This window comes from Pleurodeles waltl, chromosome 7, assembly GCF_031143425.1.
Source record: "Pleurodeles waltl isolate 20211129_DDA chromosome 7, aPleWal1.hap1.20221129, whole genome shotgun sequence".
Classification (NCBI taxonomy): Eukaryota; Metazoa; Chordata; class Amphibia; order Caudata; family Salamandridae; genus Pleurodeles; species Pleurodeles waltl.
In genome coordinates, this window is record NC_090446.1 from 1,548,456,147 (window position 1) to 1,548,477,888 (window position 21,742).

Sequence of the window (21,742 nt, forward strand, 5' to 3'; positions counted from 1 at the left end):
ATAAGCGCTGTCTGCTGAGCTCTCCACACTGACACCCCGAGAGCCTGTCAGATGGTTGAGTGCCAGAGGAACCACCCGAAGGGTGAGTCACGTCAAGAGCCTTAGGGCCTGATTTAGAGTTTGCAGAGAGGTTAGTCTGTCACAAGCGTGATGTAGGATATAATGGGATCGTAGTATGGCGGACCAGAAATCCGTCACACTTGTGATCGAGTATTCCCCTCTGCCAGTATCTAAACCAGGCCCTTAGTGTGTCCTGGCTTCGATTTCGCATCCCTCCACCTCGTTTGTTGAAGTGTCGCATGGGAGGTGTCTGTACTGTGAGGACTGGATGATTTTCCCCGTGGTGGACCGGGCCACGAGGATTGCTCCCCCTCCAGAAGGTTGATAAAGGGCTTCGACTTCACCAGAGACCTGAAGCAGGACCCGGTCAGAGACGTACGGCCGGATTTAGAACTCGGTGGTCGGGTTACTCCATCACAACGGCGACGCATATCCCGTCCACCGAAATGTAAATTCCATTCTATTCTACGGGATGTGGATTTCGGCGGACAGGATGTCCACCACCAACGCGTTGGAGTAAATCAGCCTTGGAGCGCGGCGGCCTGGTTTCTTTCGCGTACAGCTACGCCTAGCACGCTCGAGTCCTTCAAGTGGTGCCAGGAGACACCTGACGGACACCGGTTTCCTGCAGCTGCGGGACAGTTTGAAGCCTGTAGTCTTTGGGGGAAACATTTTCCTATCAAACTATAACACAGACCAGGAGAATTTCAGGGTCAGGAAATCAGCACGCGGACCCTGGAAGTGGAGATCCAGATCCATGCTGAAGGAGCAGACAGCACGGATGATGTCCACGCTCGGGGGTGGTGTGTAGACTGCCCCGCGCCATCACTTCAAGAACCAGGGCAAGGCCACCACGGAGTCAACGATGCCACCGGTCAGTGCAAGGGGCCAAGTGCTTATAAAGTTCCAGATCTAGCCTGGCACCTGGAAGAAATCTAACAGTGAGGAATCTTCGGATAGAAGCATCCATCAGGACCAAAGTGTGCGAGATGCAGACAGCCCTCCCTGCTTGGGGCAGGGGGAGCTTTGGGTGTGGAGGCTGGAGACCCCTTCCACGCTCTTGCGTGAATGAAGCTGGAGCAGAAGCGAAGATGCAGGAGAAGCACCTCCAGGATGCACTGGGGGAGATCTGGAGACCTCTACCCTTCCAGCAGAAGACTGAAGGAGCTCAGGGTCAGGGGAAGAGAACCCCTCTCCCCACCACTTCCCCTGAGGAGACAGGAAGCTCTGGATGTGAAGAGAAGAGACCCCTTCCTCTCTTCCCAGTGTGGTAGCTCTGGTGGAGAGTGGACAAAACACATCCTTGGGGCACAGGGGCAGAAGAGCTGGTGGACACACAGGAAGGCAAGCTCTGGGTATTGGGGAAGAGACACCCCCTGCCCCGACGCACCCCAGTGTGAGACAGAGGGAACCCAGGGATGGAGTGTAGAAACAGACCCCCCACCTCAGGGTGAACCAGGTGAGCACTGGGACAGAGGAGGGGATGGGAAACATCACAGAGGGAGCTCTGGGTACCAGGTGTAGACACAATCCCTCCCTCCCCCACCAGTGCACCCCACCCAGGGAGAGTCTGAGGGAGCTCAGGGGAGAAGTGTAGAAACAGACCCCCACCTCAGGGAGGAACCAGGTGAGCATTGGGACAGAAGAGGGGATGGGAGACATCACATAGGGGGCTCTGGGTACCTGGTGTAGACACACTCCCTCCCTCCCCCACCAGTGCCCCCCCCAGTGAGAGTCTGAGGGAGCTCAGGGGAGAAGTGTAGAAACAGACCCCCCACCTCAGGGTGAACCAGGTGAGCACTGGGACAGAAGAGGAGATGGGAGGCATCACAGAAGGAGCTCTGGGTCCAGGTGTAGACACACTCCCTCCCTCCCCCACCAGTGCCCCCCTCCCAGTGAGAGTCTGAGGGAACCCATTGATGCAGTGTAGAAACAGACCCCCACCTCAGGGTGAACCAGGTGAGCACTGGGACAGAATAGGGGATGGGAGACATCACAGAGGGGGCTCTGGGTACCAGGTGTAGACACAATCCCTCCCTCCCCCACCAGTGCACCCCACCCAGGGAGAGTCTGAGGGAGCTCAGGGGAGAAGTGTAGAAACAGACCCCCACCTCAGGGAGGAACCAGGTGAGCATTGGGACAGAAGAGGGGATGGGAGACATCACATAGGGGGCTCTGGGTACCTGGTGTAGACACACTCCCTCCCTCCCCCACCAGTGCCCCCCCCAGTGAGAGTCTGAGGGAGCTCAGGGGAGAAGTGTAGAAACAGACCCCCCACCTCAGGGTGAACCAGGTGAGCACTGGGACAGAAGAGGATGTGGGAGGCATCACAGAAGGAGCTCTGGGTACCAGGTGTAGAGACACTCCCTCCCCCACCAGTGCCCCCCCAGTGAGAGTCTGAGGGAGCTCAGGGGAGAAGTGTAGAAACAGACCCCCACCTCAGGGTGAACCAGGTGAGCACTGGGACAGAAAAGGAGATGGGAGACATCACAGAGGGGGATCTGGGTACCAGGTGTAGACACACTCCCTCCCTCCCCCACCAGTGCCCTCCCTCCAGTGAGAGTCTGAGGGAACCCAGGGATGCAGTGTAGAAACAGACCCCCCACCTCAGGGAGGAACCAGGTGAGCACTGGGACAGAAGAGGGGATGGGAGACATCACATAGGGAGCTCTGGGTACCAGGTGTAGAGACACCTCTGTGTAGGACAGACTGAGCTCTGGAGATACACAGATCCCCTCCTGAGGTCGGACTGAGACACCTCCTTCACAGACCCAAACATAGGGTGGGACAGGCCGAGCTCATGTCTCCCCACTGACTGCGACCCAGGGACTGCGGAAGAGACGGGCAGAGACACTCACTCACCTTGTACACTCTGTCCCTCATGACAGAAAGGACACTCTCCGCGTACTCCACCTCCGGTACCTCAGGGGGGTCTGCAGTGAGAGACAGAGAGAGACATTCAGTACAGGCAGAGCCTCCAGGGGTCATGGCTCTCACCGCCTGGCAGCAATATAGCGCTTCATACCCCATCCCCATTGCAGTGCTCCGAAGCGCATTGTCGTGTGGTTAGTACTCCACAACGGGGAGGGGGTGTTGTGTTAGTTGTGATCCCATGTGGAAACTGTTTTGGTTTCATTTGTGAGTGACCAGAAACCTGTCTTGGTGCAGCGCCTAGCTGTGAAATAGATGCGAGAGCTAGGCGCACCAACAGCAATTCTAATAAGCTAGCGGTTAGAAGTGGCCCTGCAGGTCCTGTGGTGTGTTTCATGGTTTCCACTGTGCAGCTCCAGCAAGCACAGGAGTGTCACCGGAGTCCTGGACACCTGTCACGTCAGCCATGGGACAGTAGAGCTCAGTCCACCTTGTTCACAGACAAACTGTCCTTGGAGCCCTGTGTGTGTGTAGGGGGGGGGGGTACTACGTCCAAGCTAGTAAGCGCCTCAGGATGGCCATGGAGTCTTCGATGGATCTCACTGATACCCTGTCACTGAACACTTCATTGGAGTCTCACTGATTCCCGTCACTGAACACTTCACGGGAGTCTCACTGTTTCCCGTCACTGAACACTTCACGGGAGTCTCAATGATTCCCGGAGTCTCACTGATTCCCGGAGTCTCACTGATTCCCGTCACTGAGCACTTCACTGGAGTCTCACTGATTCCAGTCACTGTACCCTTCAATGGAGTCTCACTGATTCCCGTCACTGAACACTTCACTGGAGTCTCACTGAACACTTCACTGGAATCTCACTGATTCCCGTCACTGAGCACTTCACTGGAGCATCACTGATTCCAGTCACTGTACCCTTCAATGGAGTCTCACTGATTCCAGTCACTGAACACTTCACTGGAGTCTCACTGATTCCAGTCACTGAACACTTCACTGGAGTCTCACTGATGCCCTGTCACTAAACACTTCACTGAAGCATCCCTGGTTCCCTGTCAATGAACACTTCTATGAAGTTACTTTCACTTCACTGGAGTCTCACTGATTCCTGTCACTGAACACTTCACAGGATTCTCACCGATACCCTGTCACAGAACACTTCACTGGAGTCTCACTATTTCCCTGTTACTGAACACTTCAATGGAGCCTCCCTGATTCCTGTCACTGAACACATTAATGGAGTCTCACTAATTCCTGTCACGGAACACTCCAATGGAGTCACACTGATTCCCGTCACTGAACACTTCACTGGTCTCTGATTCCTGTCACTGAACACTTTACTGGAGTCTCACTGATTCTTGACACTTAACACTTTACTGGAGTCGCATTGGTTCCTGTCACTAAACACTTCACTGGAGTCTCACTGATTCCCGTCACTGAAGACTTCACTGGAGTCTCACTGATTCCCGGAGTCTCACTGATTCCCGTCACTGAGCACTTCACTGGAGTCTCACTGATTCCCGTCACTGAACACTTCAAGGGAGTCTCACTGAACACTTCACTAGAGTCTCACTGATTCCCGGAGTCTCACTGATTCCCGTCACTGAGCACTTCACTGGAGTCTCACTGATTCCAGTCACTGAACACTTCAATGGAGTCTCGCTGATTCCCGTCACTGAACACTTCACGGGAGTCTCACTGAACACTTCACTGGAATCTCACTGATTCCCGTCACTGAGCACTTCACTGGAGTCTCGCTGATTCCCGTCACTGAACACTTCACGGGAGTCTCACTGAACACTTCACTGGAATCTCACTGATTCCCATCACTGAGCACTTCACTGGAGCATCACTGATTCCAGTCACTGTACCCTTCAATGGAGTCTCACTGATTCTAGTCACTGAACACTTCACTGGAGTCTCGCTGATTCCCGTCACTGTACCCTACAATGGAGTCTCACTGATTCCAGTCACTGAACACTTCACCGGAGTCTCACTGAACACTTCACTGGAATCTCACTGATTCCCGTCACTGAGCACTTCACTGGAGCATCACTGATTCCAGTCACTGTACCCTTCAATGGAGTCTCACTGATTCCAGTCACTGAACACTTCACTGGAGTCTCACTGATGCCCTGTCACCGAATACTTCACTGGCGTCTCACTGATTCCTGTCGAACCCTTCACTGCAGTCTCACTGATTCCGGTCACTGAATACTTCACTGGAGTCTCACTGATTTCCTGTCACTAAACACTTCACTGGAGCATCCCTGGTTCCCTGTCAATGAACACTTCTATGAAGTTACTTCCACTTCACTGGAGTCTCACTGATTCCTGTCACTGAACACTTCACAGGCGTCTCACCGATACCCTGTCACAGAACACTTCACTGGAGTCTCACTATTTCCCTGTTACTGAACACTTCAATGGAGCCTCCCTGATTCCTGTCACTGAACACATTAATGGAGTCTCACTAATTCCCGTCACGGAACACTCCAATGGAGTCACACTGATTCCCGTCACTGAACACTTCACTGGTGTCTGATTCCTGTCACTGAACACTTTACTGGAGTCTCACTGATGCCCTGTCACCGAATACTTCACTGGCGTCTCACTGATTCCTGTCGAACCCTTCACTGCAGTCTCACTGATTCCTGTCACTGAATACTTCACTGGAGTCTCACTGATTTCCTGTCACTAAACACTTCACTGAAGCATCCCTGGTTCCCTGTCAATGAACACTTCTATGAAGTTACTTCCACTTCACTGGAGTCTCACTGATTCCTGTCACTGAACACTTCACAGGATTCTCACCGATACCCTGTCACAGAACACTTCACTGGAGTCTCACTATTTCCCTGTTACTGAACACTTCAATGGAGCCTCCCTGATTCCTGTCACTGAACACATTAATGGAGTCTCACTAATTCCTGTCACGGAACACTCCAATGGAGTCACACTGATTCCCGATACTGAACACTTCACTGGTGTCTGATTCCTGTCACTGAACACTTTACTGGAGTCTCACTGATTCTTGACACTTAACACTTTACTGGAGTCGCATTGGTTACTGTCACTAAACACTTCAATGGTGTCTCACTGATGCTCTGTCACTGAAGACTTCACTGGAGTCTCACTGATTCCTGTCACTGAAGACTTCACTGGAGTCTCACTGATTCCTGTCACTGAAGACTTCACTGGAGTCTCACTGAAGACTTCACTGGAGTCTCACTGATTCCCGGAGTCTCACTGATTCCTGTCACTGAGCACTTCACTGGAGTCTCAATGATTCCAGTCAGTGAGCACTTCACTGGAGTCTCACTGATTCCCGTCACTGAACACTTCAAGGGAGTCTCACTGAACACTTCACTAGAGTCTCACTGATTCCGGGAGTCTCACTGATTCCCGTCACTGAGCACTTCACTGGAGTCTCACTGATTCCAGTCACTGAACACTTCAATGGAGTCTCGCTGATTCCCGTCACTGAACACGTTAATGGAGTCTCACCGATTCCTGTCACTGAACACTTCACTGGAGTCGCATTGGTTCCTGTCACTGAGCACTTCACTGGAGCCTCACTGATTTTCCTCTCACTGAACACTTCACTGGAGTCCACTGATTGCTGTCACTAAACATTTCACTGGAGTCTCAGTGATCCTTGTCACTGAACACTTCAGTGATCCTGGTCACTGAACACTTCACTGGAGTCTCATTGATTCACCTCTCACTCAACACTTCAGTGACAGGAATCAGTGAGACTCCATTGACCACTTTAATGGAGTGTCACTGGTTCCTGTCACTGCACACTTCAATGGAGTCTCATTGATTCCTCTCAATAAACACTTCACTGAAGTCTCACTGATTCCTATTACTGAACACTTTAGTGGAGCGTCACTGATTCCAGTCACTGAACACTTCAATGGAGACTCACTGATTCCCTGTCACTGAACGCTTCACTAGAGTCTCACTGATTCCCGTCACTGAACACTTCTATGGAGTCTCACTGGTTCCTGTCACTGAACACTTCACTGGAGTTTCACTGATTCCGGTCACTTAACAGTTTACTGGAGTCTCACTGGTTCCTGTCACTGAACACTTCACTGGAGTCTCACTGATTCCTGTCACTTAACAGTTTACTGGAGTCTCACTGGTTCCTGTCACCGAACACTTCACTGGAGTCTCACTGGTTCCTGTCACTTAACAGTTTACTGGAGTCTCACTGATTCCCGTCACTGAACACTTCTATGGAGTCTCACTGGTTCCTGTCACTGAACATTTCACTGGAGTCTCAGGTCTTACAGACTCACTGAGTCACTGTCTCTCCCCCCCCAGCCCCCGACTGCCCCACCAGCTCAGTTTCGGTGCCAGTGATGAACCCCCGATTATACCCCGAGGTGGGGCCAGGCCCTCTGTGGGAAGAGAGGGGACACAGGAGCCCCCCTCGGCCGCCCCCAACCCCCTTGCACATACTTGTGAAAGGATGAAGGGGTGTAGACAAGAAAGGAGGGGGCACTGAGTGCTGAAGAGGGAGAGCCTGCCAGGCCTCCAGACAAAGGAGTGCCAGACTGTGTGTGGGGGGGAGGGGGGGAGGTGGCAGCTGAGCCCAGGCCCCTCCCTGAGGGAGCGGAGAAAGAAGCCTTTAATACACTTCAGACAGGAATCGATTTCAAGGGCTCCCGGGCGACTCCACTGCACCCCCCCTGCTCCCTAGTAACGGCCCCACCTGCGCCCAGGTGAAGGCTTTCGGTGCCTTTGTTCTTACTGCTGGCACGGAGTGTTCAAACCAACAAGGGGGGTCTTCAGGGACAGGAAGCAACTGACCCCCACTCCCATACCTGCAGTACACCTCTACACCTGCCCCACACCCCCATACCTGCAACTCATGCCCTGCAGTACACCTCTTCACCTGCCACCCACACCCCTATACCTGCAGCTCATGCCCTGCCGTACACCTCTTCACCTCTTCACCTGCCCCCACCCCCATACCTGCAGCTCATGCCCTGCAGTACACCTCTTCACCTGCCCCCCACACACCCATACCTGCAGCTCATGCCCTACAGTACACTTCTTCACCTGCCACCCACACCCATATACCTGCAGTACACCTCTTCACCTACCCCCATACCTGCAGTACACCTCTTCACTTGCCCCCCACCCCCATACCTGCAGCTCATGCCCTGCAGTACACCTCTTCATCTACCTCCATACCTGCAGCTCATGCCCTGCAGTACACCTCTTCACCTGCCCCCACACCCCGATACCTGCAGCTCATGCCCTGCAGTACACCTCTTCACCTGCCCCCACACGCCCATACCTGCAGTACACCTCTTCACCTCCCCCACCCTCATACCTGCAGTACACCTCTACACCTGCCCCCACGCCCCCATACCTGCAGTACACTTCACCTGCCCCTACACCCCCATACCTGCAGCTCATGCCCTGCAGTACACCTCTTCACCTGCCCCCACACACCCATACCTGCAGCTCATGCCCTGCAGTACACCTCTTCACCTGCCACCCACAGCCCCATACCTGCAGTACACCTCTTCACCTACCCCCATACCTGCAGTACACCTCTTCACCTGCCCCCCACCCCCATACCTGCAGCTCATGCCCTGCAGTACACCTCTTAACCTGCCCCCACACCCCCATACCTGCAGTACACCTCTTCACCTGCCCCCACACCTGCAGTACACCTGCCCCCACACCGCCATACCAGCAGCTCAGTGCTCTGCAGGACACCTCTTCACCTGCCCCCCACCCCCATACCTGCAGCACACCTCTTCACCTGCCCCTCACCCCCATATCTGCAGTACACCTCTTCACCTGCCCCCCATACCTGCAGTACACCTCTTCACCTGCCCCCACACCCCCATACCTGCAGCACACCTCTTCACCTGCCCCCACACCCCCATACCTGCAGTACACCTCTACACCCGCCACCACACCCCCATACCTGCAGCTCATGCCCTGCAGTACACCTCTTCACCTGCCCCCACACCCCCATACCTGCACCTCATGCCCTGCAGTACACCTCTTCACCTGCCCCCTCACACCCCATACCTGCAGCTCATGCCCTGCAGTACACCTCTTAACCTGCCCCCACACCCCCATACCTGCAGTACACCTCTTCACCTGCCCCCACACCCCCATACCTGCAGTACACCTCTTCACCTGCCCCCACACCGCCATACCAGCAGCTCACTGCTCTGCAGGACACCTCTTTACCTGCCCCCCACCCCCATACCTGCAGCTCATGCCCTGCAGTACACCTCTTCACCTGCCCCCCACCCCCATACCTGCAGCACACCTCTTCACCTGCCCCTCACCCCCATATCTGCAGTACACCTCTTCACCTGTCCCCCATACCTGCAGTACACCTCTACACCTGCCCCCCACCCCCATATCTGCAGTACACCTCTACACCTGCCCACGCACCTCCATACCTGCAGCTCATGCCCTGAAGTACACCTCTACAGCTGCCCCCACACCCCCATACCTGCAGCTCATGCCCTGCAGTACACCTCTTCACCAGCCCCCACACCCACATACCTGCAGTACACCTCTTCACCTGCCCTCGCACCCACATACCTGCAGTACACCTCTTCACCTGCCCCCACACCCCCATACCTGCAGCTCCTGCCCTGCAGTACACCTCTACAGCTGCCCCCATACCTGCAGCTCATGCCCTGCAGTACACCTCTTAAACTGCCCCCACACACCCCATACCTGCAGCTCATGCCCTGCAGTACACCTCTACACCTACCCCCACACCTGCAGCTCCTGCCCTGCAGTACACCTCTACACCTGCCCCCACACCCCCATACCTGCAGCTCATGCCCTACAGTACACCTCTTCACCTGTCCCCACACACCCCATACCTGCAGCACACCTCTTCACCTGCCCCCACACCCCCATACCTGCAATACACCTCTTCACCTGCCCCCACACCCCCATACCTGCAGTACACCTCTTCACCTGCCCCCACACCTGCAGTACACCTCTTCACCTGCCCCCCACCCCCATACCTGCAGCTCATGCCCTGCAGTACACCTCTTCACCTGCCCCCCCACCCCATACCTGCAGCTCATGCCCTGCAGTACACCTCTTCACCGGCCCCCACCTCCATACCTGCAGCACACCCCTTCACCTGCCCCCACCCCGTACCTGCAGCTCATGCCCTGCAGTACACCTCTTCACCTGCCACCCACACCCCCATACCTGCAGTACACCTCTTCACCTGCCCCCACACCCACATACCTGCAGTACACCTCTTCACCTGCCCCCACACCTGCAGCTCACTGCTCTGCAGGACACCTTCACCTGCCCCCCGCCCCCATACCTGCAGCTCATGCCCTGCAGTACACCTCTTCACCTGCCCCCCCACCCCCATACCTGCAGCACACCTCTTCATCTGCCCCCACACACCCCCATACCTGCAGCTCACTGCTCTGCAGTACACCTCTTCACCTGCCCCCCATCCCCATACCTGCAGCTCATGCCCTGCAGTACACCTCTTCACCTGCCCCCACACCCCCATACCTGCAGTACACCTCTTCACCTGCCCCCACACCCCCATACCTGCAGTACACCTCTTCACCTGCCCCCACACCCCCATACCTGCAGCTCACTGCTCTGCAGGACACCTCTTCACCTGCCCCCCCACCCCCCATACCTGCAGCACAGCTCTTCACCTGCCCCCACACACCCCCATACCTGCAGCTCACTGCTCTGCAGTACACCTCTTCACCTGCCCCCCACCCCCATATCTGCAGCTCATGCCCTGCAGTACACCTCTTCACCTGCCCCCACACACCCCATACCTGCAGCTCATGCCCTGCAGTACACCTCTTCACCTGCCCCCACACGCCCATACCTGCAGTACACCTCTTCACCTCCCCCACCCTCATACCTGCAGTACACCTCTACACCTGCCTCCACGCCCCCATACCTGCAGTACACCACTTCACCTGCCTCCACACCCCCATACCTGCAGCTCATGCCCTGCAGTACACCTCTTCACCGGCCCCTCACCCCCATACCTGCAGCTCATGCCCTGCAGTACACCTCTTCACCTGCCCCCCACACCTGCAGCTCATGCCCTGCAGTACACCTCTACACCTGCCCTCCACACCCCCATACTTGCAGCTCATGCCCTGCAGTCCACCTCCTCAAATGCCCCCCACACCCTCATACCTGCAGCTCCTGCCCTGCAGTACACCTCTTCACCTGCCCCCACACCCCCATACCTGCAGCTCATGCCCTGCAGTACACCTCACCTGTCCCCCACTCCCCCATACCTGCAGTACACCTCTTCACCTGCCCCCCACCCCCATACCTGCAGCTCATGCCCTGCAGTACACCTCTACACCTGCCCCCACACCTGCAGCTCCTACCCTGCAGTACACCTTTACACCTGCCTCCACACCCCCATACCTGCAGCTCATGCCCTGCAGTACACCTCTTCACCTGCCCTCACATACCCCCATACCTGCAGCTCATGCCCTGCAGTACACCTCTACACCTACCCCCACACCCCCATACCTGCAGCTCCTGCCCTGCAGTACACCTCTTCACCTGCCCCCACAACCACATACCTGCAGTACACCTCTTCACCTGCACCCCACACCCCATTACCTGCAGCTCATGCCCTGCAGTACACCTCTTCACCTGCACCCCACACCCCTATACCTGCAGCTCATGCCCTGCAGTACACCTCTTCACCTGCCCACACCCCCATACCTGCAGCTCATGCCCTGCAGTACACCTCTACACCTGCCTCCCACACACACATACCTGCAGCTCATGCCCTGCAGTAAACCTCTTCACCTGCCCCCACACCCCCATACCTGCAGCTCCTGCCCTGCAGTACACCTCTACACCTGTCCCCACACCCCCATACCTGCAGCTCATGCCCTGCAGTACACCTCTTCACCTGCCCCCCACACCCCCATACCTGCAGCTCATGCCCTGCAGTACACCTCTTCACCTGCCCCCACACACCCCATACCTGCAGCTCATGCCCTGCAGTACACCTCTACACCTACCCCCATACCTGCAGCTCATGCTCTACAGTACACCTCTTCACCTGCCCCCACACACCCCATACCTGCAGCTCATGCCCCGCAGTACACCTCTTCACCTGTCCCCACACCCCCATACCTGCAATACACCTCTTCACCTGCCCCCACACCCCCATACCTGCAGTACACCTCTTCACCTGCCCCCACACCCCCATACCTGCAGCTCACTGCTCTGTAGGACACCTCTTCACCTGCCCCCCACCCCCATACCTGCAGCTCATGCCCTGCAGTACACCTCTTCACCTGCCCCCCACCTCCATACCTGCAGCACACCCCTTCACCTGCCCCCACCCCGTACCTCAGCTCATGCCCTGCAGTACACCTCTTCACCTGCCACCCACACCCCCATACCTGCAGTACACCTCTTCACGTGCCCCCACACCCACATACCTGCAGTACACCTCTTCACCTGCCCCCACACCCCCATACCTGCAGCTCACTGCTCTGCAGGACACCCCTTCACCTGCCCCATACCTGCAGCTCATGCCCTGCAGTACACCTCTTCACCTGCCCCCCACCCCCATACCTGCAGCACACCTCTTCACCTGCCCCCACACACCCCCATACCTGCAGCTCACTGCTCTGCAGTACACCTCTTCACCTGCCCCCCCCACCCCCATACCTGCAGCTCATGCCCTGCAGTACACCTCTTCACCTGCCCCCACACCCCCCATACCTGCAGCTCACTGCTCTGCAGTACACCTCTTCACCTGCCCCCACCCCCATACCTGCAGCTCATGCCCTGCAGTACACCTCTTCACCTGCCCCCACACCCCCATACCTGCAGTACACCTCTTCACCTGCCCCCACACCCCATACCTGCAGTACACCTCTTCACCTGCCCCCACACCCCCATACCTGCAGCTCACTGCTCTGCAGGACACCTCTTCACCTGCCCCCACACGCCCATACCTGCAGTACACCTCTTCACCTCCCCCACCCTCATACCTGCAGTACACCTGCCTCCACGCCCCCATACCTGCAGTACATCACTTCACCTGCCTCCACACCCCCATACCTGCAGCTCATGCCCTGCAGTACACCTCTTCACCGGCCCCTCACCCCCATACCTGCAGCTCATGCCCTGCAGTACACCTCTTCTCCTGCCCCCCACACACCCATACCTGCAGCTCATGCCCTGCAGTACACCTCTTCACCTGCACCCCACACCCCTACACCTGCAGCTCATGCCCTGCAGTACACCTCTTCACCTGCCCCCCACACCTGCAGCTCATGCCCTGCAGTACACCTCTACACCTGCCCTCCACACCCCCATACTTGCAGCTCATGCCCTGCAGTCCACCTCCTCAAATGCCCCCCACACCCTCATACCTGCAGCTCCTGCCCTGCAGTACACCTCTTCACCTGCCCCCACACCCCCATACCTGCAGCTCATGCCCTGCAGTACACCTCACCTGTCCCCCACTCCCCCATACCTGCAGTACACCTCTTCACCTGCCCCCCACCCCCATACCTGCAGCTCATGCCCTGCAGTACACCTCTACACCTGCCCCCACACCTGCAGCTCCTACCCTGCAGTACACCTTTACACCTGCCTCCACACCCCCATACCTGCAGCTCATGCCCTGCAGTACACCTCTTCACCTGCCCCCACATACCCCCATACCTGCAGCTCATGCCCTGCAGTACACCTCTACACCTACCCCCACACCCCCATACCTGCAGCTCCTGCCCTGCAGTACACCTCTTCACCTGCCCCCACAACCACATACCTGCAGTACACCTCTTCACCTGCACCCCACACCCCATTACCTGCAGCTCATGCCCTGCAGTACACCTCTTCACCTGCACCCCACACCCCTATACCTGCAGCTCATGCCCTGCAGTACACCTCTTCACCTGCCCACACCCCCATACCTGCAGCTCATGCCCTGCAGTACACCTCTACACCTGCCTCCCACACACACATACCTGCAGCTCATGCCCTGCAGTAAACCTCTTCACCTGCCCCCACACCCCCATACCTGCAGCTCCTGCCCTGCAGTACACCTCTACACCTGTCCCCACACCCCCATACCTGCAGCTCATGCCCTGCAGTACACCTCTTCACCTGCCCCCCACACCCTCATACCTGCAGCTCATGCCCTGCAGTACACCTCTTCACCTGCCCCCACACACCCCATACCTCCAGCTCATGCCCTGCAGTACACCTCTACACCTGCCCCCACACCCCCATACCTGCAGCTCATGCTCTACAGTACACCTCTTCACCTGCCCCCACACACCCCATACCTGCAGCTCATGCCCCGCAGTACACCTCTTCACCTGTCCCCACACCCCCATACCTGCAATACACCTCTTCACCTGCCCCCACACCCCCATACCTGCAGTACACCTCTTCACCTGCCCCCACACCCCCATACCTGCAGCTCACTGCTCTGCAGGACACCTCTTCACCTGCCCCCCACCCCCATACCTGCAGCTCATGCCCTGCAGTACACCTCTTCACCTGCCCCCCACCTCCATACCTGCAGCACACCCCTTCACCTGCCCCCACCCCGTACCTCAGCTCATGCCCTGCAGTACACCTCTTCACCTGCCACCCACACCCCCATACCTGCAGTACACCTCTTCACGTGCCCCCACACCCACATACCTGCAGTACACCTCTTCACCTGCCCCCACACCCCCATACCTGCAGCTCACTGCTCTGCAGGACACCCCTTCACCTGCCCCATACCTGCAGCTCATGCCCTGCAGTACACCTCTTCACCTGCCCCCCACCCCCATACCTGCAGCACACCTCTTCACCTGCCCCCACACTCCCCCATACCTGCAGCTCACTGCTCTGCAGTACACCTCTTCACCTGCCCCCCCCACCCCCATACCTGCAGCTCATGCCCTGCAGTACACCTCTTCACCTGCCCCCACACCCCCATACCTGCAGCTCACTGCTCTGCAGTACACCTCTTCACCTGCCCCCACCCCCATACCTGCAGCTCATGCCCTGCAGTACACCTCTTCACCTGCCCCCACACCCCCATACCTGCAATACACCTCTTCACCTGCCCCCACACCCCATACCTGCAGTACACCTCTTCACCTGCCCCCACACCCCCATACCTGCAGCTCACTGCTCTGCAGGACACCTCTTCACCTGCCCCCCCGCCCCCCATACCTGCAGCACACCTCTTCACCTGCCCCCACACCCCCCCATACCTGCAGCTCACTGCTCTGCAGTACACCTCTTCACCTGCCCCCCACCCCCATACCTACAGCTCATGCCCTGCAGTACACCTCTTCACCTGCCCCCACACACCCCATACATGCAGCTCATGCCCTGCAGTACACCTCTTCACCTGCCCCCACACGCCCATACCTGCAGTACACCTCTTCACCTCCCCCACCCTCATACCTGCAGTACACCTCTACACCTGCCTCCACGCCCCCATACCTGCAGTACACCACTTCACCTGCCCCCACACCCCCATACCTGCAGCTCATGCCCTGCAGTACACCTCTTCACCGGCCCCTCACCCCATACCTGCAGCTCATGCCCTGCAGTACACCTCTTCACCTGCCCCCCACACACCCATACCTGCAGCTCATGCCCTGCAGTACACCTCTTCACCTGCACCCCACACCACTACACCTGCAGCTCATGCCCTGCAGTACACCTCTTCACCTGCCCCCCACACCTGCAGCTCATGCCCTGCAGTACACCTCTACACCTGCCCCCACACCCTCACACCTGCAGTTCATGCCCTGCAGTACACCTCTTCACCTGCCCCCACACCTGCAGCTCCTGCCCTGCAGTACACCTCTACACCTGCCCCATACCTGCAGCTCATGCCCTGCAGTACACCTCACCTGTCCCCCACTCCCCCATACCTGCAGTACACCTCTTCACCTGCCCCCCATACCTGCAGCTCATGCCCTGCAGTACACCCACACCTGCAGCTCCTACCCTGCAGTACACCTTTACACCTGCCTCCACACCCCCATACCTGCAGCTCATGCCCTGCAGTACACCTCTTCACCTGCCCCCACACACCCCCATACCTGCAGCTCATGCCCTGCAGTACACCTCTTCACCTGCCCCCACCCCATCCCTGCAGCTCACTACTCTGCAGTACACCTCTTCACCTGCCCCCACAACCCCATACCTGCAGTACACCTCTTCACCTGCACCCCACACCCCATTACCTGCAGCACACCTCTTCACCTGCACCCCACACCCCTATACCTGCAGCTCATGCCCTGCAGTACACCTCTTGACCTGCCCCCACCCCCCATACCTGCAGCTCATGCCCTGCAGTACACCTCTACACCTGCCCCCCACACACACATACCTGCAGCTCCTGCCCTGCAGTACACCTCTACACCTGCCCCCACATCCCCATACCTGCAGCTCATGCCCTGCAGTACACCTCTTCACCTGCCCCCCACACCCCCATACCTGCAGCTCATGCCCTGCAGTACACCTCTTCACCTGCCCCCCACACACCCATACCTGCAGCTCATGCCCTGCAGTACACCTCTTCACCTGCACCCCATTACCTGCAGCTCCTGCCCTGCAGTACACCTCTACACCTGCCCCCACACCCCCATACCTGCAGCTCATGCCCTGCAGTACACCTCTTCATCTGCCCCCCACACCCCATACCTGCAGCTCCTGCACTGCAGTACACCTCTTCACCTGCACCCCACACCCCCATACCTGCAGCTCATGGCCTGCAGTACACCTCTTCACCTGCTCCCACCCCCATAACTGCAGCTCATGCCCTGCAGTACACCTCTTCACCTGCCCCCACCCCCCATACCTGCAGCTCATGCCCTGCAGTCCACCTCTTCACCTGCCCTCACCCCCATAACTGCAGCTCATGCCCTGCAGTACACCTCTTCACCTGCCCCCACCCCCATACCTGCAGCTCATGCCCTGCAGTACATCTCTTCACCTGCACCCCACACCTGCAGCTCATGCCCTGCAGTACACCTCTTCACCTGCACCCCACACCTGCAGCTCATGCCCTGCAGTACACCTCTTCACCTGCACCCCATTACCTGCAGCTCATGCCCTGCAGTACACCTCTTCACCTGCCCCCACACCCCCATACCTGCAGCTCATGCCCTGCAGTACACCTCTTCACCTGCCCCCCCACACCCATACCTGCAGCTCATGCCCTGCAGTACCCCTCTACACCTGCTCTACACCTGCTCCCCACAACCCCATACCTGCAGTACACCTCTTCACCTGCCCCCCACACCCCCATACCTGCAGTACACCACTTCACCTGCCCCCACACCCCCATACCTGCAGTACACCTCTTCACCTGCCCCCACACCCCCATACCTGCAGTACACCTCTTCACCTGCCCCCACACCCTCCCTTTCCAACCCACTCGACATTCCCGCTACCGACCCCCCGCTCCACCCCCCACAAACCTGGCCGTGTGACTCACCCACCGTCTGGGACCCTCTTTGGCCCTCTCCCAGGCACGTCTGGCCCCTACTCAAGCCCTTCACCCCAAAATCGTGTACACTTGCCGCCGCCTTCGACTCACCAGACACCCCTCTTCCCAAACCCTTCACCCCAAAACCTTGTACACTTCCTTTTAAAACCCAGCAGATGCTTGCCGCCTTCCCCTTACCAGACACCCCATCCTCCCAAACCCTTCACCCCAAAACCTTGTGCCTTCCTTTTAAAACCCAGCAGATGCCTGCCGCCATCCACTCGACAGACACCCCATCTACCCAAACCCTTCACCCCAAAACCTTGTGCCTTCCTTTTAAAACTCAGCAGATGTCTGACGCCTTCCTCTCGCCAGACACCCCTTCTCTTAGAATCTTGAGGCACCTGTTACAGTGGGGAAGAGCCACAGGGGAGGGTCTGGGGTCCTTCAGACCAGAGAGATCTTACAAATGGCGGTGATGGACACAGAGGGGTCCAGACCCTGGTGTCTGAGAGCGCGGACTCCACAGCAAGATGCCTTCTAGAAGCAAAGACTTCAGGGATCTCAAGAAGAAGATAAGGGGTGTTTCCGGAGAAGACTTTGTGGGGACAGGCCCAGCACTGCACTCACTCAGGGCACGGAGAGTTTGGATTTGTTGCAGCTTGGGCAGTCCAGAAGGCCATATGAGAGCTGATCTGTTAGCCAATGTGCAAGAGCACACATGTGAATAACCCGGAGGGCCATTGTAAGGGTGGAAACGGTAGCCAGTGTGCAAGAGCACGCATGTGAATAACCCAGAGGACCGTGGAAAGGATGGAAACGTATCCAATGTGCAAGAGGACACGTGTGAATAACTGGAGGGCCATGGTAAGAGCTAATACAGTAGCCAATGTGCAAGAGCACACATGTGAATAACCCAAAGGGCCATGGTAAGGGCAGACACGGTGGCCAATGTGCAAGAACACGCATGTGAGTGACCCAGAGGGCCATGGTAAGGGTGGAAACGGTAGCCAGTGTGCAAGAGCACCCATGTGAATAACCCAGAGGGCCATGGTAAGGGCAGATATGGTGGCCATTGTGCAAGAACACGCATGTGAATGACCCAGAGGACCATGGTAAGGGTGGAAACGGTAGTTAGTGTGCAACAGCACGCATGTGAATAACCCAGAGGAGCATTGTAAGGATGGAAACGGTATTCAATGTTCAAGAGGCCACGTGTGAATAACTGGAGGGCCATGGTAAGAGTTAATACAGTAGCCAATGTGCAAGAGCACACATGTGAATAACCCAGAGGGCCATGGTAAGGGCAGATACTCTGGCCAATGTGCAAGGACACGCATGTGAATGACCCAGAAGGCCATGGTAAGGGTGGTAATGGTAGCCAGTGTACAAGAGCACGCATGTGAATAACCTAGCGGCCATGGTAAGGATGGCAACGGTATCCAATGTGCAAGAGGACACATGTGAATAACTGGAGGGCCATGGTAAGAGCTAATACAGTAGCCAATGTGCAAGAGCACACATGTGAATAACCCAGAGGGCCATGGTAAGGGCAGATACGGTGGCCAATGTGCAAGAACATGCATGTGAATAACCCAGAGGGCCATGGTAAGGGCAGTTACAGTGGCCAATGTGCAAGAACACACATGTGACCGACCCAGAGGGCCATGGTAAGGGTGGAAACGGTAGCCAGTGTGCAAGAGCATGCATGTGAATAACCTGGAGGGCCAAGGTAAGGATGGAAATGGTATCCAATGTACAAGAGCACGCGTGTGAATAACTGGAGGGCCATGGTAAGAGCTAATACAGTAGCTAATGTGAAAGAGCACACATGTAAATAACCCAGAGGGCCATGGTAGATACGGTAGCCAGTGTGCAAGAGCACGCATGTAAATAACCCGGAGGGCCATGGCAAGGGCAGATACAGTGGCCAATGTGCAAGAACACACATGTGAATAACCCAGAGGGCCATGGTAAGGGCAGATACGGGGGCCAATGTACAAGAATACGCATGTGAATAACCCAGAGGGCCATGGTAAGGGCAGGTACGGTGGCCAATGTGCAAGAACACGCATGGGAATGACCCAGAGGGCCATGGGAAGGATGGCTACGGTATCCCATGTGCAAGAACACACATGTGAATAACCCAGAGGGCCATGGTAAGGATGGAAATGGTATCCAATGTACAAGAGCACATGAGTGAATAACCCAGAGGGCCATGGTAAGGATGGAAACGGTATCCAATGTGCAAGAAGACACATGTGAATAACTGGAGGGCCATGGTAAGAGCTAATACAGTAGCCAATGTGCAAGAGCACACATGTGAATAACCCAGAGGGCCATGGTAAGGGCAGGTACGGTGGCCAATGTGCAAGAACACGCATGTGAATAACCCAGAGGGCCATGGGAAGGATGGCTACGGTATCCCATGTGCAAGAACACACATGTGAATAACCCAGAGGGCCATGGTAAGGATGGAAATGGTATCCAATGTACAAGAGCACGTGAGTGAATAACCCAGAGGGCCATGGTAAGGATGGAAACGGTATCCAATGTGCAAGAAGACACATGTGAATAACTGTAGGGCCATGGTAAGAGCTAATACAGTAGCCAATGTGCAAGAGCACACATGTGAATAACCCAGAGGGCCATGGTAAGGGCAGATACGGGGGCCAATGTGAAAGAACACGCATGTGAATAACCCAGAAGGCCATGGTAAGGGCAGATACGGTGGCCAATGTGCAAGAACACACATGTGAATGACCCAGAGGGCCCTGGTAAGGATGGATACAGTAGCCAATGTGCAAGAACACGCATGTGAATAACACAGAGGGCCATGGTAAGGATGGAAATGGTATCCAATGTACAAGAGCACGCATGTGAATAACCTAGAGGGCCATGGTAAGCGTGGAAAAGGTAGCCAATGTGCAAGGACATGCATGTGAATAACCCAGAGGGCCATGGTAAGGGCAGATACGGTAGCCAATGTGCAAGAACACGCATGTGAATGACCCAGAGGGCCATGGTAAGGGTGGAAACGGTAGCCAGTGTACAAGAGCACGCATGTGAATGGCCCAGAGGGCCATGGTAAGGGTGTAAACAGTAGCCAGTGTGCAAGAGCATGCATGTGAATAACATAGAGGGCCATGGTAAGGGCAGATATGGTGGCCAATGTGCAAGAACACACATGAATGACCCAGTGGGCCATGGTAAGGGTGGAAACGGTAGCCAGTGTGCAACAGCACACATGTGAATAACCCAGAGGACCATGGTAAGGATGGAAACGGTATCCAATGTGCAAGAGGCCAAGTGTGAATAACTGGAGGGCCATGGTAAGAGCTAATACAGTAGCCAATGTGCAAGAGCACACATGTGAGTAACCCAGAGGGCCATGGTGAGGGCAGATACGGTGGCCAATGTGCAAGAACATGCATGTGAATAACCCAGAGGGCCATGGTAAGGGTGGAACCGGTAGCCAGTGTGCAAGAGCACGCATGTGAATAACCCAGAGGGCCATGGTAAGGGCGGATACAGTGGCCAATGTGCAAGAACACACGTGAATAACCCGGATGGCCATGGTAAGGGCAGATACGGTGGCTAATGTGCAAGAACACGCATGCGATTAACCCGGAGGGCCATGGTAAGGATGGAAACGGTATCAAATGTACAAGAGCACGTGTGTGAATAACCCAGCGGCCATGGTAAGGATGGAAACGGTATCCAATGTGCAAGAGACCACATGTGAATAACTGGAGGGCCATGGTAAGAGCTAACACAGTAGCCAATGTGCAAGAGCACACATGTGAATAATCCAGAGGGCCATGGTAAGGGTGGAAACGGTAGCCAGTGTGCAAGAGCATGCATGTGAATAACCCAGAGGCCATGGTAAGGGCAGATAAGATGGCCATTGTGCAAGAACACGCATGTGAATGACCCAGAGGGCCATGGTAAGGGTGGAAATGGTAGCCAGTGTACAAGAGCACGCATGTGAATAACCCAGAGGGCCATGGTAAGGATGGAAATGGTATCCAATGTGCAAGAGGAAACGTGTGAATAACTGGAGGGCCATGGTAAGAGCTAATACAGTAGCCAATGTGCAAGAGCACACATGTGAATAACCCAGAGGGCCATGGTAAGGATGGAAATGGTATCCAATGTACAAGAGCACGTGAGTGAATAACCCAGAGGGCCATGGTAAGGATGGAAACGGTATCCAATGTGCAAGAAGACACATGTGAATAACTGTAGGGCCATGGTAAGAGCTAATACAGTAGCCAATGTGCAAGAGCACACATGTGA

General features: G+C 56.2%; 1 protein-coding gene across 2 annotated transcripts in view; it reads right to left on the bottom strand.

Moving 5' to 3' along the window:
• BCAM (basal cell adhesion molecule (Lutheran blood group)) overlaps positions 1-21,742 on the bottom strand; it is a 233,016-nt gene that overhangs the window by 90,099 nt on the left and 121,175 nt on the right. For both annotated transcript variants that reach the window (XM_069201450.1, XM_069201449.1), the window contains exon 4: positions 2,923-2,993. In XM_069201450.1, coding sequence (XP_069057551.1) covers positions 2,923-2,993 — 71 coding nt within the window. The remainder of the gene's footprint in view (positions 1-2,922; positions 2,994-21,742) is intronic.